General features: G+C 39.6%; 1 protein-coding gene across 1 annotated transcript; it reads left to right on the forward strand.

Annotated features, from left to right (window-relative positions):
• Positions 1–927: 927 nt before the first annotated feature.
• Positions 928–12549, forward strand: LOC131232294 (cytochrome P450 87A3-like). Its single transcript, XM_058228534.1, has 10 exons — positions 928–1126; positions 1844–2051; positions 3622–3946; positions 5450–5599; positions 6097–6348; positions 6428–6517; positions 9982–10060; positions 11529–11635; positions 11742–11869; positions 12456–12549. Exons 1-10 carry the CDS (start codon positions 928–930, stop codon positions 12547–12549), a joined length of 1632 nt encoding a protein of 543 aa, XP_058084517.1.
• Positions 12550–14322: the final 1773 nt, after the last annotated feature.

Raw genomic sequence — 14322 nt, forward strand, 5'->3', positions numbered from 1 at the left:
GTGGGTGAAGGAAACAAAAAAACAAATATCAGCACAGTTAAAGCCTTCTGTGGCCTCGAAATGTTACTGTTTTTTCAGTTTATTCTAAGACAAAGAAATAGTGAATTCAAAGCTCCAATACACTACACCAGAAGAAACAACACCACAAGAAATAGTAGAAATTGACACCAACCTTAGATAACTTCATAAGGGAAGAGGAGGCTTGATCAAGTTGACATTAATTTGTATTTTCCCTTCCTTCTAGGTTTTTACAAGCAAATAAACTTCATGCTGGCCTTAGGAATGTTTCAACGATGGTGTGTTCAATCTCCACTATTTATTGTGTGTGATCCACTCGAGCTTTAGATGTGCCTCGTTTTTTAGCTTATATTCCTAAATGATACGAAAATATTTATGGACAATGTGGATTTAACACGAATCATGCTGGAGCATAGAAAAGTTACAGACTAAAAATTGTGTTGTCTAGTGCCCAATTTACTGAGGGAGAAAATCAGCCTGTTTTATAAGCTTGAGTAATCGGCTATGACGTGTACCAGTGAGAAGTTTTGTCATCAACACAGATGATCCACACCCACAGTCAGAATCTTCGTGGCTGCCTTTTGGACGGCAATTGGGCCCAGCCTACCTAGCAATAAAATGCCATCCGTGCAAGTGATGGTGATGGATGGGTATGATAATTGATAAGGTAGAGCAAGAGAACTGTAACATGGTAGATCCATCTCTCTAGATTACACATGGCAAGGTGATGTACGATTTGGGGCCATCCATCTCGTGGGCCTATTCTGGATGTCTATGTTTCCAAAATTTACTCCTATCATACTACTCCTAGCTACCACTTTCCTTTATTTTCCATATCAGATGGTTAGGATCATCTGATATCTGTGTATTTTGAAACACCTTCAATCCAATGTAGGGGCAATTAAATGGATGGCTCTGGTAGATAGATCACCCTCCCACTTGCTCTCCATGACAGATGGTTCTCTCATATTTCGATTCTACAGTGTCTACCGTATCATCGGCCATCAAAAGAGATCCTACGTCCCATCGAACCGGAATCCTCTACATCTCCAGTTGCCGGCTGCGCCTTCCATCAATAATGAGGTGTTTGCACACCATGTTGTACCAAGTATGTACAACAATTTCTATCTGTGGGCCCACTATATTCTCTCTGTAACATTCACTCAATTCATCAGGTTCGCCACTCAATTCTAGGCCCTTGGGAGAAAAATCAGCTGACTTACAGATCAGATGGGCCACACCATAGGGAACGAGGGGGGAACCATAGGTTTGTGTGTGGGAAAAACATGGTATTTATATTTTCATCCAACCCATTCATCAGGTGTGACTCTCATGCATGAAGGTAAGATACAAAAATCAGCCTGATCCAAGACTCAATTGGGCCTCACTATATAAATTTATTGGTTTTATCTGTAATATTACATTGTGTGTGATCCATATGAATGTTTTATCACGCTGATTTTTGTATTTACAGTGAACGTAATGGTTCCCACCTGATAGACGGAGTGGATGTCACACATATAACATTGTAGGCCCCACAGAGCTTGGGTGTTATATAGATTTCCACAAAAGCGTTGTAAACGATTCCGGCCCCCTCTCATATCATCGGTCCATTTTACCGAACGAAATGGACAAAAAAGGACGGCCACAGGTATATGCGCCACATATACAGCGTTGAAATATGTGGTACAAGAACACTATGCTACGTGGAATTCAATGCTTATTATAAATTTAATAATATAAGTTGCACAATTTAAGGGATGTGGTGGTGATCTTACTTAAATCACTTCCTTTTTCTTTGATCACATATTGGAAATCCAAGAAGGAGAACAGATGGGGAGCATTGAAGTATGCATAGTTACCTTGTTTATCATTTGGATCAGCAGTTGGATCTACAAATGGGGAAATCCAAAATGCAATGGGAAAGTCCCTCCAGGTTCCATGGGCTTCCCTCTCTTGGGGGAGACTCTCTCTTTCTTCTCTTCTTATACAGCGTCCGATGTTCATCCCTTTGTGAAAACGCGCATGGAGAGGTACTGATCACTTATACCCAGCTCAGTTGCAAAATGCAGAGAAATCTGATCAAACTTGTAGAGCGGGAAATGGTGGAACCCACCCACATCATGTCCCACACTTGCATAGAATTTTTCTTTTTCTATTTTTGGTAATGGTGGATGGTACTGTTTTATTTGATTTGAACATGGTATATCTCAACCTAAACCCTTCAAATTATAGCCCCTTATGTTGGTGGATATGTATAAAAAGTACACTAAAGTATTTAACAAGGGTAATGATCACTACCGTTAATGACGTACGGGCGGCCCCACAATGTTATGGTCCATACTGTTACGGTTACTTAAACGTAATTGTTTTTGAAAAACTAACTAGTAAATACTTTTGAAAAACTCAATAGTCATATAATCCTCACAATCCACTTTCTCCTGGGAATTTGGGCCATTAATCATTTTTCTTTCCAAATCCCATCTATCAGATAGGATTGTCTAATTACTTTGTTTTTCGGTGGATGCTTTAGTTAAAGTGTATCCATGATGTTTATAGTATAAATTGATGGATGTGTTAAAGAAGATGCACATTGCGTGTAGGAAATAAAATGGAAAACTATCTTTATTCTTACGAAATATCGAAAGTAGCTTAAAGGTGAAAGAAATAAAATGAAAAAAATGTCTTTAATCTTACAAAATATCAAAATTAGCTTAAAAGTGATGGTAGGAATTCTGCACGGGAACATGCTGACAAGGGTGGAGGGATACTGGGTTGGACCTGATTTCCTTGGACCCCATGAGAGAATAATATATTAGCGAGGCATATTTATTGCTATCGAGATTCGAGCACAGGACTTTCCGCTCTGATACCATGTCAAACAATCATTTACTCTAAAAGTCTGCTTGACAAAAGGCACACACCACCGTACGATTTTTTAATATATTCAGAGCCCTCAAATGTGTAAAGGATTTCGCTACACTACTTGTATATATTCTATTAAGCCTGATTTGATATAGTTTTCCAACGAATTTTCACTACTAAACGAAGACATAATATATAACCTTGCCTTTAGATGCCCAAAATGAAATGAAAGAAGCAAGTGCTGGTTGAAGCTGTTCAAGCAAATATCTCCATATGTTTTTGTAAAAGGAAATTAATTATCTGATTTGGCTGGGCAAATTGGATGGGATTGGAAGGGATTGGAAGATAGATCCTGGGATTGGCCAGGCGTGCCAAACAGACACCGGATTCTGATCCCGAGATATAGCAATCCCTTGGATCTTAAGACAATCCACTAACATCACCATCATTACCTTTAAATCCCATCCAATCCACCCTAATCCATTCAAATTTGCCTGGGATGTGTTTGGTTGGAGGGATTGGAAGGGATTGGAAGGTTTAATCCCAGGATTGGCCAGGCATGCCAAACAGACCCGATATAGCAATCCCGGGATATAGCAATCCCATAGATCTTGCACCAATCCACTGACACAGCCATCATTACCTTGAGATCCGTGCAATCCACCCTATACCATACAATCTGCTCGGCCAAACAGGCCCTTAAAAAAGTAGGTTCATGATGATTTTTTATGGTTTCAGATATGGGCCCATCTTTAAAACCTGCTTGGTGGGCCAGCCATTGATAGTCTCTACAGACCAGGACTTCAACCAGTTCATTTTCCAGCAAGAAGGGCGTTTGTTCCAGAGCTGGTGGCCAGAGACCTTCAGAGAGATCTTAGGGCCCCAGAACATAGGCTCCATGCATGGTTTCTTGCACAAGTATCTCAAAGGGCTCACCAAGAAACTCTTGGGTGTAGAAACCCTGAAACAGAGTCTACTCCCTGAAGTGGACCAGTTCGCACGTACGACACTCAGCTCATGGACAACCCAACCCTCTATAGAAGTCAAAGAAGCCACCTCTGCTGTACGTTATCAAACAAATCTCCAGTGAATTTTGATAGCTGAGACCCGTTTATCTAAAATGGGTTGCGTGTGTGGTCCACCACAGTGTGTGCATGGCATCAACCTTGCAGAGGGATCACTGCACATGAGAATTGGGTGCCTGATCAAACCAGGTTTATCCAACTATCATGTGGGCTACTGCTTGAACTTAAGATTTTTTGGGTGGTTGTCCATTAACTTCTATGGTGTGGCCTATATATAAAATAATTGGATTGGCCCGGGGCATCCCATTTTTATGACGGATCACTTAGTGCACGTGTTGGGTGGACTACACAATATAATGGGCCTGACACAGGCAGACATGTACAAATAAGTTTATGAATTGGTGAATAGGCAGGTGAATGAATAGGGGGTAGATTTTCACATGCAAGTGAATAACTAACATATAGAATATGCTTATTGTAGATAGATCTGCAGTGAACCGACCTTCTGACAGCGTTAAGGGATTCCTTAAGACTGCATTTGAATGCTCAAATGAATTGCATTGTGAAAAAAAAATATTATTATTATTATTGAAACTTCCTAATATTCCTAGTGAGGAATTTGGAGTCTAGAATGGCTGTATGCCTTTTATTATATTATTTGTCATAATTCAGTTTGACATCCAAACGCATATAGCTGCACCTAGACAAGTTGTTCAAAGTTAGGCCATAGGCATGAGTTGTTGTATTTTATTTCAAAATTTATATTATTTTTTTTTTAAAATATTTTAGTTTCTCTTTAAATTTGATTTTTATTTTTTTTTTATTTTTTGCTTTTGAATTGTGAGTTTAATCACACATTGAATTCATCTAAGAAAGTTTTCTTATATATAAGATATGTTTTTTTTTTTTTTGCTTTGGAGCTTAAAGTTTTCTTATATATAAGATATGTTTTCTTTTTTTCCTTTGGAGCTTAAGCATTATTCAGGGGACATGAACCCTATTCAAGGGGCATGTGAATTTGGTCTTATAAAGGGATGTGCCAATAACTATAATTTATGTCATTAACCACACACAATTGTGCACCCCAAGCTGAGTCGCGTCGCGCTGCGCCATGCTGAGTTTGAGTAGAGATGTGGCTGGTTGGTTGGTCGCACATGTGGAGTTTAGATCCAATGGACCAAACCATTTTGAAATGGTGCTTAATGCACCATGTCATACTTTGATTCAATTTTATTTATGATTTTAAATAGTCTATTGGATTCAATTTTATTTTCTTTTTTATTTAAGATTTTAAATAGTCTATTTGATTCAACCAAATATTCTAACATAAGAAACAGTGAGACTAGGGCTGTAAACGGATACCTAGGTCTGCATTAGCCTAAGGACCTGACCTGATTATATATGGCAGCTCCGAGTCCAAAGTTTTAGAACCATTTAGAAATCCGGTCGACTTGAGGTCCATTTTTGGACCCAGTTCTGGTTTGGATCAGTGGACAACTTTCCATTGGATGAACAAATGACTTACCTATTTGGTCCTACAGATGATATTTGATCTAACTGCCAAGAGGTTAATAAGCTACCATCCATCGACGTCCTCCGAGAATTTGAGAGATAACTTCGTTGCATTTCTCGATGGTCTCATCTCCTTCCCGATCAACATTCCTGGCAGCCCTTTCTACAAATGCATGCAGGTGAATTTCACATTTAACATGAACAACTATCTACATCTCTATTAATAAAGAGGTTTCATACAATGCTAGCTTGATCCGACTGTTGAAAATTTGCTGAGGTTTTCAGTTTGTTAAAGTGGGGCCCGTAGTTCATCAATCCAAACCATCAATATGATGGACCCCATCAAACAAAGTTCTCGCACATGAAAAAGAAAGAAAGAAAGAAAAAAAAATTAAAAAAATTCTATAATCCATCCATTGGTGGACACTGATAGAAGTTTTAGAAAGAAACAGCATAGATCTCCGACATTCCAACTAAATAAGCCTCTTGATGATTATTAGTTTTTGGAACATCCAATGGTTTGATTAGCTAAACATGGGTCTCACATGTACAAACTGACAATCGAGACGAAATTTCTGGTATTCTCAAGTTGATCATTGTATGGTACCTATTCAAACAAGCCTACTTGTTTATGTAAAAAAATAATAATAATAATTCAGAAATTGGGTTTTTACAGGGACGGCAGAATGCGATGAGGATGTTGAAGAATATGTTAGAGGAGCGACGTGCTTCGCCTGAGAAAGGCTGTGGAGATTTCTTCGACTATGTGATCGATGAGTTGAAGAAGGAAGGGAGTGCATTGTCGGAGGGGATGGCTCTTGATATGATGTTTGTTATGCTCTTCGCCAGCTTTGAAACAACTTCCTCTGCTCTAACCGTTGCAATGAAGCTTCTTACAGACCACCCACATGTGGTCGAGAAATTAACGGTCTATGATCTTCTCCCACTCTCTCTTTTCATTAACGCATGAAAAAATGGAATCCATCTGAATGAGTGATTTTGCTTAGGAGGAGCATGAAGAGATTTTGAAGAGGAGGGAAGATCCAGATTCCAGAATCACTTGGGAAGAATATAAATCCATGACTTTCACTTCTCAGGTGAGTCAGTAGTGTATATATATATATATATATATATATATATATATATATATATATATATATATATATATATATATATATATATATATATGTATATGAAAATCATACCTATCCACTCATCAAGTGCTCCCATGAGGTCGAGCTGTGTGGGCCCCACCATGATGTATGTCGAACACTAACACCGGGCATTTGATGGGTCCCCTTTAAAATTACGGGACATCCCGAAAAGCTTTATAGGGAACTCAGGTAGGCCATACCATCTAAAATCATATGAAGACATGCCTAAAACATATAAGAACCACTTGGTAGGGCCCACCTGAAAATTGGATGAGTCTAAAACTTGGTCTGACCCCTCATCCAAGTGGGACACACATAATAGATGGGCTGGATTTGTGAACCACATCTCAGTGGGCCCAACAAATAATTATAAATGTTTTAACGGAGGTGACCCCTCTCAACTTTTGCATGTGGTGTGGTCCATACAAGTCATGGATTGACTTGATTTTTAAGCTCGAGGCCCACACAGCTCAACCTCATAGGAAGTTCTCATGAGCTCGACTACATATATATATATATATATATATATATATATATATATATATATATATAGAGAGAGAGAGAGAGAGAGAGAAGACATGTGATGCGGCACTCTTTGAAACCTCACAAACCAATTTAATCGTAAAACTTTGTGAGAAAAAATTAATTTGCTCCTATTCGCATTATGCTCATGCCATTCATGGAACTTATTGAATTTAGCAATCATTACGAGTGTCGACTTGAAAATTAAATGGTCTAACCTTGACACTTTAATGCAAACCACTGTCACCAATTTCGTGACCGAAATTTTTGGTGGGCTATGAAAAATGAAAACGGTTTCCTCCCTTGATTTGCATTTCTCTTTGTTATGGCCCACTGAAATTTTAAATCAGAGTGAAAATTTGTCCCTTGGGGTTTTATGGGATTCTGCATCACATGGACCGTTCGAATTAGACGTCCATGACACATGTGCAAAGGTGTGCACGTGCATAGGTGCATGCACAGGTGAGCGTGACTATATATGAATGCTCACCCGGGTACCTTCTTACGTGAGCACCTTTCACACTGTCATGGGCACATAATTTGAATGGTACAAGTGATGCAGCACTCTTGAAACCTCACAAGCCCAACTTTCAATCTGATACAAAACTTTGGTGGGCCATGGAAAAAAAAAACAGTTTCCTCCTTTGATTTGCATTTCTCTTTGCTATGACCTACTAAAGTTTTAGATCTTCTTGACAATTGGGCCCACGAAGTTTCAAGGGGTGCCGCATCATGTGGACTGTGTGTAAAGTGCACACGAGTGCTCATATAAGAAGGTGCGATGCACAGGTGAGCATATATATATATATATATATGAGAAAAGGTTCTATAAGGTTGAGCTCATGGGAACTCCCGATGAGGTCGAGTCATGTGGGCCCCACCATGATGTATGTCGAACATCTGCCCCATGATCAGTCTAATGCACCATTCCATAGTGGGCTTAGGGCTTAAAAATCAAGTTAATCAGTGACTTGTGTGCCAAACCACTTACAAAAGTTGAGAGGGGTTATCTTCCATTAAAACATTCATAATCATTTTTTTGGGCCCACCGAGATGTGGTTCAGAAATCCAGCCCATCCATTATGTGTCCCACTTGGATGAGGTGTCAGGCCAAGTTTCATATGCGTCCAAATTTTAGATAGGCCCCACCAAGTGCTTTTATATATTTAAAGCATGTCTTCACATGATTTTAGATGGTATGGCCCACCTGAGTTCCGTATACGGCTGATTTTTGGGATATCCCATAATTTAAAGGGGACCCATCAAATGCACGGTGTTGATGTTTGACATACATTATGGTAGGGCCCACACAGCTCGACCTCATGGGGAGTTCCCATAAGCTCGACCCTATAGATCTACCACCCCATGAAACCCATATGGCTCAATTTTTTACTTTTATCCAAAACTTTGGTGGCTATGAAAAAAGAAGAAAATTTTCTATCTTGATTTGCATCTCTCTTTTCTATGGCTTACAAGAGTTTTAGATCACGGTGAAAATTGGTCTTTGAAGGTTTCATGGGATGCTGCATCACATGCACCGTTCGAATAAAAGGCCCATGACACGTGTTCAAAGGTGGTGCGCACATGCGCTTCATTGGAAAGAACCACTCATGAAAATAAAATAAAAATAAAAAAGTTAGATTTCAGCACCTACATTATTAAGACCCGAATTGTCTACAACACCTTGTTCCGGTTCCTAAGAAAATGGGGTCCATCATGATGTATGTGAAGTCCACTTCGGGCATCACCTATTAGAACCATTATTTTTACTGTAAATGCGGAACATAAGCCCGTGCGGAAACTCACATGCGCATTGCTCTCAAATTTGTTAACGTTCACACAGTGGGGCCCGCAAGAGATTTGAATCAGGTTGATTTTATATATTCTCTCTTCATTACTATAATCTACATATGATTATCTGAAGTGGTTTATTTTTATTTTTATATTTTTATAAATAAGTATTTTCATAGTTTCAAGATATTTTCGTTATTTTCAAAAAGAAAAAAGAAAAAAAAGTGGACGACATTACTTCATTTTGACAGCAAGATGGTAAAAATAAAGAAGGCATTAAAAAAATGCAGGTTCTAAAATCTAAACCCTAAGGCCTGTTTGGTCGGATGGATCCCATGGGATTAGGAGGGATGGGATGGATTTTAAGGTAATGATGGTGGTGTCAGTGGATTGGTTTAAGATCCATGGGATTGCTATATCCCGGGACAAGTTCACTGAGCCTGTTTGGCACACCCGGCATATTCCGGGATTTTACCTTCCAATCCCCTCCAATCCATCCAACCAAACACTCTCCAGGCATGATTGAACAGGATTAAGAGGGATGGGATCAATTTTAAGGTAATGATGGTAATGTCAGTGGATTGGTTTAAGATATCCATGGGTTTGCTATATCCTGAGACAAGTTCATCGGGTCTGTTTGGCTCGTTTTGCATATCCCAGGATTTTACCATCCCATCCCTCCTAATCCCTCTTAATCCGCGCTGCCAAACAGGCCCTAAGGTATCATGTGGTTCTTTCTAGTTAACTCATTAAAAAAAGTAATTGTTTATAAAAATCATTTTTCTTGTGTGGGCCACAAGGAGCGGATCCACGTTTTTGGACATGCGATTCTGATGACTGATGTGCCCTTAGCGCCTATCTTTTAATCAGATGGGCTCACACTTTCTTTAGAAAATGGTCAAAAAGTCCATGTTTAATGTATATGTGTGATCCACTTGATGAACCGATTGGTCTGGATATTCTGGCAGCGTACATTAATGGTGAGCTGCACCTAATGAACGGTGCAGATCTTGCACAAATGTGCTACATTAACACATGCGGATGCGTTTGGGGCTTGTTATCCTTATACAGTAAATGTTGCATGGGAGATGCAGGTTATTAACGAAGCGGTTAGGCTGGCTAATATTGCACCTGGAATTTTCAGAAAAACTACGGATGATGTCAAGATCAAAGGTAAAATAAAGAACCAGCCCAGATATATGGTGCTATTTTAAAAGGTGAAAACACATGAGATAAGATTACTACCACGAGCTTTGTATAAGTGCTCCCTAGAGCGGTCCACACCATGCTGGGAAAGTATGTGACGATTGGGACCATTCGTCTGATAAACACCATAAGAATAGGGGTAGCAATGGTTCAGGTCAGGGTCAGCCCAAGCCCTAGCATTTACTAAACCGACTAAGAATAATTATGCCCCTAATTAACCAGGCCTGCGACCAAATTACCTTGTGGCCTGACCTGACCCACTTAAGATTTCATCAAGCCAACCCGACCCAACCCATTTAACTGCAATTGGGCCAAGACCTGGCACAACCTGGCTCATGTTTAAGAATGGAATATGGGGCAAAAAAGCCCAACTTAGTGGATACTACATTGCACACACACATCATATCTATCAGTCTACACTTATCTTCTGTTAATTTGTTTTGGATCTCGGTCAAGGTCAGCTTGGGTTATCTGGCACAGCCCATGGGTAACATACATGGTGGGTTGGATTGGCTAGGTTTTAACTCAAGCCCGACCAATGTTTCTACCCCTAGACTGATGTAAAGTGGGTTGTAGACACTTTCATGTCCAAGATGGACTAACTGATGTAAAGTGGGTTGTAGACACTTTCATGTCCAAGATGGACCAGAGAAGGCCTGATCAAAGGTGGAGATAATCCAGACCATCAAAACCTTACACTAGGCATATCTCACAAACTGGAATGAGTTACTCTACCTACCATATATGATTTTGGGCAGGAGAAGCTACTTTAGCCAACTAACCCATCTATGCTGGGTTGCTCACGCCTAATTTGCGAGATTCTACCAGATCGAGGGTCGAAAATTCATTTTATTTGCATTTTTATAAGTTTTAATTTGATTATAACTCTTCATCCTTTGAGCCATACGAGTTGTGCGCAAGTGTTTAGGAAAATTAGGAGAATAACATGTTTTAGGGAGCTTGAGTTGGAGTTTGATTCTGAAGCTTCTTCCAAGTTTGGTATAAATGTAAATTCATTTTTATTATCTATTAATCAAATTTCAAGTTTACAAGAATTTATTTATATTCTTTCTTAATTTTTCCTCTTGGATTCGGAGTAGGTATCAGTCAACCTCATCACATTCATCCCTGCCTCACAGACTGACCATCTACCCAATTAGCTTGGCTCGAACCTGCCTCAGAAGGCCTAACTGAACCATTACTGACCCCTAGAAATGATGGGATCAAAAAACTTCAAGGGTCGGATAGTTCTATTCATTATAAAAAGAGTTGATCCAATGATTCTAGAATGACTATAGTAATTTGATCGCCTTGGTTTTTTTTTTTTTTTTTTGTCATCGACCATCGTGATGGCCGAACAAAATCAAGGACCATCCATGTAGCGCATGTGGGAGTAGGCACAGATCCCACGTTTAACTAGCCATTAATGGCGCAGGATATACAATTCCAGCAGGATGGGCGGTGATGGTGTGCCCTCCAGCCGTCCACTTAAACCCTGAAACGTTTGTTGAGCCACTCAAATTCAATCCATGGCGATGGGAGGTGAGCCACTTAAATACAATCATTTTCTTGTATGAGATCTTCTAAAGAATGCTGTTTGTTGATGTTAATCAAGAAAATTTCAAATGGGCTTTTGCTTATTTCACAGGGCATGGATACGAACAGAGGGTCTAAGAATTTCATGGCCTTTGGTGGGGGCATGAGGCTTTGTGTGGGGGCCGATTTCAGTAGGCTACAAATGACGGTCTTTCTTCATCACTTAGTTACCAAATACAGGTACAATATTAAATATAACCATCCATCCACCAATCTGCTGGGCCCATTTGGACACAATCCAATGATCAAGCTGAAAGAATAATCCTAGCCGTTGATTTGTGGACTTAATATAAACAGATGAAAATTTTCTTTTTGACGGCCCACATTCAACACAGATTCATCATCAATACCATCCATTCTGTGGGAGCTGTAGATTGTGTCCCATCCTCAATAGCATCTAGAGGATGTACGGTTCCAATCACCAAACCATTTGTTTTTACTAGCGCCCACTTGGTTTTCGGATTAGCCCAATTTAATTTGGGTGTCTAGTTTTATGGCAAAGCAACATGATGGACGGGTTAGATGACATTTATACATAACTGTGGGCCCCACACGCAGGCAAAACAAACTCCTCATACCAGGGTATTTTTGTCATTTGCCGTAGATTCTTTTAGTGTCCCTAACGTATGGTAGGTACCAAAACAAAGGAGACAAGGCAACTGCAATTAAACCTTTGAAAATTTGGATTTCGAAATGATCACTGGATTCCTTTCGCGGTTTTGCTAACCTACGCTTGTAGTTAACATAAACAATTCCTCATTCGCAGGTGGATAGCAGTCAAAGGAGGGGAGACACTGCGAAGTCCAGGCTTATCATTTCCCAATGGTTTTCACATTCAGCTGTTCCAGAAGCGTAAATAAATACAACTCAGTACCTGTTGTAATAAAAATTAATATTTACGCCCGGGTTTGGTTTTGCATACACCCATTTTTCCATTCCATTAAGAGAATAGGTATTATATTATTGTAATTCCATCGAGTGGTTAATTGGTGTATGCAAATCACAGAAAGCGGGTACAAATAAAGGCTCCTTTGTAAATATTGTGAGTTGAATAAAACCTCGTTGAACTCGAAATTAAACCGTCTAAATACTGAGAACCTCTTTAGAAATGTTTATAAAAAACAGCTATGCTGAAATGATGTCTTAGCTTGTCGATTTGTGGACATCGAATGGACAGTCATATTTGTAAAATGAAGAATAATCAACCGTTGGAATTCAATACAGAAGTCAGAGATTCAATCATCCACTTGATATTTTTTAAGTTTTATAACCCATCTACACGGTGTTCTTTTATTTGGGCATGTTGCTGCCAATTCAATCAAACAATGTCACACATGTAAACAAGGGATCGGATTGGTTTTTCGTGTGTGGGTAAGATATATACGAGGGTGTGTTAGAGTCTACTCAACTCAAAGGTTTTGATTAAATTGTTGGTGTCATCTGTTGAGATGTGGAGCCACATTTGGGGGCCGCACGACTGGTTGTAGGCCCTGCTTGACCGGTCGTGGCCCCTGCTCGACTAGTCGTGGACTGACACGACTTAAAGTCCAACGAGCATAAGACTTTTGGTTCTGAGGGGCTCGATCGGTCGTGGCCTATGCTCGACCGGTCATGGGGTCCGCTCGACCGGTCATGGAGTTCGCTCGACCGGTTGTGATTACGCGAATTCGTTTTCGAATCTGATGCGCGCGGACTGCGGATTTTTGAGTCACCTTTCGCAAGGGTGTGAAAGGGAAGTTGCTAAAACTATAAATTGTGGTCCCTAGGGCTATTCTAGGGTTAAGTTGAATAATGGGAAAGATTTCTAAGGTGTAAGGCAAGGGATTTTCTCTGTACTTCCAAGGGAGAGGTTAGTATATTGTCTTGTAATCTTCATTTTTCTTTATAGTGAAAGTTTGCATCCATGGTTTTTTACCCTAGTTTGGGATTTTTCCACGTATATCTTGTCTTGTGGCTTGTTTGGATTGCTTTGATCTGTTTCTAGTTTATATTTTTTCTTATTTATTATTTGTGGGTGAGACTTAAGATTGGATCTCGGCTCACTGCATTGTTGGCGTGCTGCGCAACAACTGGTATTAAAGCTTTTGGTTGAAGTTTTATTGGGAGTAATGACAGAAGAAGGGAAAACTAGAATTGAGAAGTTTGATGGTTTAAAATTTGTCTTTTGGAAGATGCAAATGGAGGATTATCTGTATTAGAAGGACCTTTATATTCCTCTAGGAGGAAAAGAGAAGAAACCAGAAAGAATGACAAATGATGAATGATTTTTACTGGATAGGAACACTTTAGGAACGATCCGACTCTCTTTGTTTAAAAGCGTCGCTTTCAACATATCCAAGATAAAAACTACAAAAGAATTAATGGAAGCCCTAGCTACTATGTATGAAAAACTCTCTGCGTCCAACAAGGTTCATCTTATGAAACAGCTATTCAACATGAAGATATCAGATGGTGGGAGCGTGACTGAACATCTAAACGAGTTCAATACAGTCACAAGCCAATTGGAATCTGTTGGCACTGTTTTTGAGGATGAGGTCAGGAGGTTATTGATCTTGTCCAGTTTGCCAAACAGTTGGGATAGTTTGGTGATTGTTGTGAGCAATTCTTCAGGATCGACAAAGCTGAAATTTGAT

The sequence above is a fragment of the Magnolia sinica genome, chromosome 18, assembly GCF_029962835.1.
Source record: "Magnolia sinica isolate HGM2019 chromosome 18, MsV1, whole genome shotgun sequence".
Lineage (NCBI taxonomy): Eukaryota > Viridiplantae > Streptophyta > Magnoliopsida > Magnoliales > Magnoliaceae > Magnolia > Magnolia sinica.

What these genes read in the sequence shown, in the direction of transcription:
- LOC131232294 (XM_058228534.1), top strand. Translation starts at nt 928, where the DNA reads ATGGCTCTGGTAGATAGATCACCCTCCCACTTGCTCTCCATGACAGAT. An exon ending in GTGAAAACGCGCATGGAGAG is followed by an intron (nt 2,052 to 3,621) that starts GTACTGATCACT and finishes TTATGGTTTCAG; the next exon opens with ATATGGGCCCATCTTTAAAA. An exon ending in CCATGACTTTCACTTCTCAG is followed by an intron (nt 6,518 to 9,981) that starts GTGAGTCAGTAG and finishes TGGGAGATGCAG; the next exon opens with GTTATTAACGAAGCGGTTAG.